The 1,933-nt window shown below is 54.6% G+C and overlaps 1 protein-coding gene across 1 annotated transcript in view; it reads right to left on the bottom strand.

The window, feature by feature from the left end:
* The window catches only part of ADAMTS13 (ADAM metallopeptidase with thrombospondin type 1 motif 13), a 29,095-nt gene that overhangs the window by 18,778 nt on the left and 8,384 nt on the right, over positions 1–1,933 (bottom strand). The window contains 1 exon segment of the mRNA XM_015572373.1: positions 1,744–1,890. Coding sequence (XP_015427859.1) covers positions 1,744–1,890 — 147 coding nt within the window.

Here is a 1,933-nt window from a genome sequence, read left to right on the forward strand (position 1 = left end):
AGGCCCTGCTCTGTGTGTGACAGGGTACAGAGCCCCAACTCCCCTGATGGGCCCCAGCTAACTCCGCAGCTAAGCGAGTCGCGTGGCCGCCCTGCCTCCGTTCCTGCCAAGCCTGCCCTCGCTGTTTGATCAATATCGGGAGGCGGCAGAGAACCAACGGGTGTCAGAAGCCTGGGGAGGACGGGGACCCAGGGCCCTGGGCGGCCCCCGCCATCACGTTCTTGACCAGGGGGCTGGCTGTCAAATGCAGGCTGTGCAGTGAGAGTCAATAGGACCTCCCGGAGGGTGTGCGGACCTCTGACCAGCCTTCCTCTCCCAGCCGGAGGCAGCGTCCCACACCCCTTCCCTCCAAACAAGGGGCGGAGGCTGATGGGGAAGGAGGTGAAGATGCAGGGAGGACACGGAGCTGTTGTGTGTGTGTAGGTGGGGGGGACCAGCTCCAGCCTCTGGGGGCCTGGGCCGCCCACAGCGATGGGGTTGGGGGGTCCCGCAGAAGCCCCCAGAGGGGCTGAAGGGGGCAGGCAAGCAAGGAAGATAGAGAATAGACTCATCTTTTACCGGAGGAGTCTCAGCACTTCCTTTCATTTTAAAGGACTGAAAGTCAGCCCTAACCAGTTCGGCTCAGTGGATAGAGCGATGGCCTGTGGACTGAAGGGTCCCAGGTTCGATTCCGGTCAAGGGCATGAACCTTGGTTGCGGGCACATCCCCAGTAGGAGATGTGCAGGAGGCAGCTGATCGATGTTTCTCTCCCATCGATGTTTCTAACTCTCTATCTCTCTCCCTTCCTCTCTGTACAAATTCAGTAAACTATATTTTAAAAAAATAAAAATCATCATTCTCCCCTTAAAAAAAAAAAAAGGATTGAAAGTCAGCAAGGAAAGACCCCCGACCCGACCCAGGTCGGTGATGTCGGGAGGAGCAGAGATTGGCCCACAAGATGGGTCTTGTTCACAAGCGGGTAAACCTGGAAACAACCTGAATATCCAAACGGGACCGATTACCTAAGTGACGGCCACAAGACATTTTAAAAGACCTGGGAGGCATGCTGGGCGAAGTACATTGTTGCATGAAAAAGCAGGTAACAGCTGAGGGCGGTGGCTGCCTGGTTGGAGCGTGTCCCGCACACCAAGAGGTTTTGGGTTCGATTCCCGGTCAGGGCACATACTTAGGTTGCAGGTTCAATCCCCGGTTGAGGCGTGTACAGGAGGCAACCGATCGATGTCTCTCTCTCACATCAATGTTTCTCTCCACATCTCTCTCTCCTTCTCTCTCTCTCCCTTCCTCTCTAAAAATCGATAAAAACATACCTTCAGGTGAGGGTTAAAAATGAGAAGCAGGTACCAAACCAATATACAGTATAACCCTAATTTTGCAAATAAAAAACTGTGTGTCTGTAAGTTAAAGACTAAAGTTAAATATTAACTACGAACAAATGCTATCTCTAGGTGGTGGGGTTGGGGTAATTTTTACAGCTTAGTTTTTCTTTACCTGAATTTCCAATAAACCTCCGTTTCTAATTGCTAGGTCTATTTTGCTTGTGTTTTTTTTAATCTCCTTTAGTTACTCAGTAATCACAAAGTATCCAGTTTCCCAGCCCCTGCCGGCCCGCTCCCTGGTCCACGGGGGTCAAGGGCACAGGCTCCTTCCCGCGTCCAGGGCCCCCTGCCAGCCTCCACCTCCCCTCCTGGGGGCCCGGGTCAGCTCCTTGGCCTGAGCGTGCGGGCCGCTGTGGGGCCACATACCTGTGCCCGACCTCATGGGCAATGGTGACCCCCAGGTCGAAGCCGGTATCTTCAGTGATGAGGCAGCTCCACGAGGAGGAGCAGGCACCTCCCAGCTGGGTGACCCCCCGAACCTGCCGGTTGCCATCAGGCAGCTCCAGGTCAAACCTTGGGAACAGAATAGACACACGTGGGGCCCAGCGTCTCTGCA

The sequence above is a fragment of the Myotis davidii genome, unplaced genomic scaffold, assembly GCF_000327345.1.
Source record: "Myotis davidii unplaced genomic scaffold, ASM32734v1 scaffold609, whole genome shotgun sequence".
NCBI classification, from domain to species: domain Eukaryota; kingdom Metazoa; phylum Chordata; class Mammalia; order Chiroptera; family Vespertilionidae; genus Myotis; species Myotis davidii.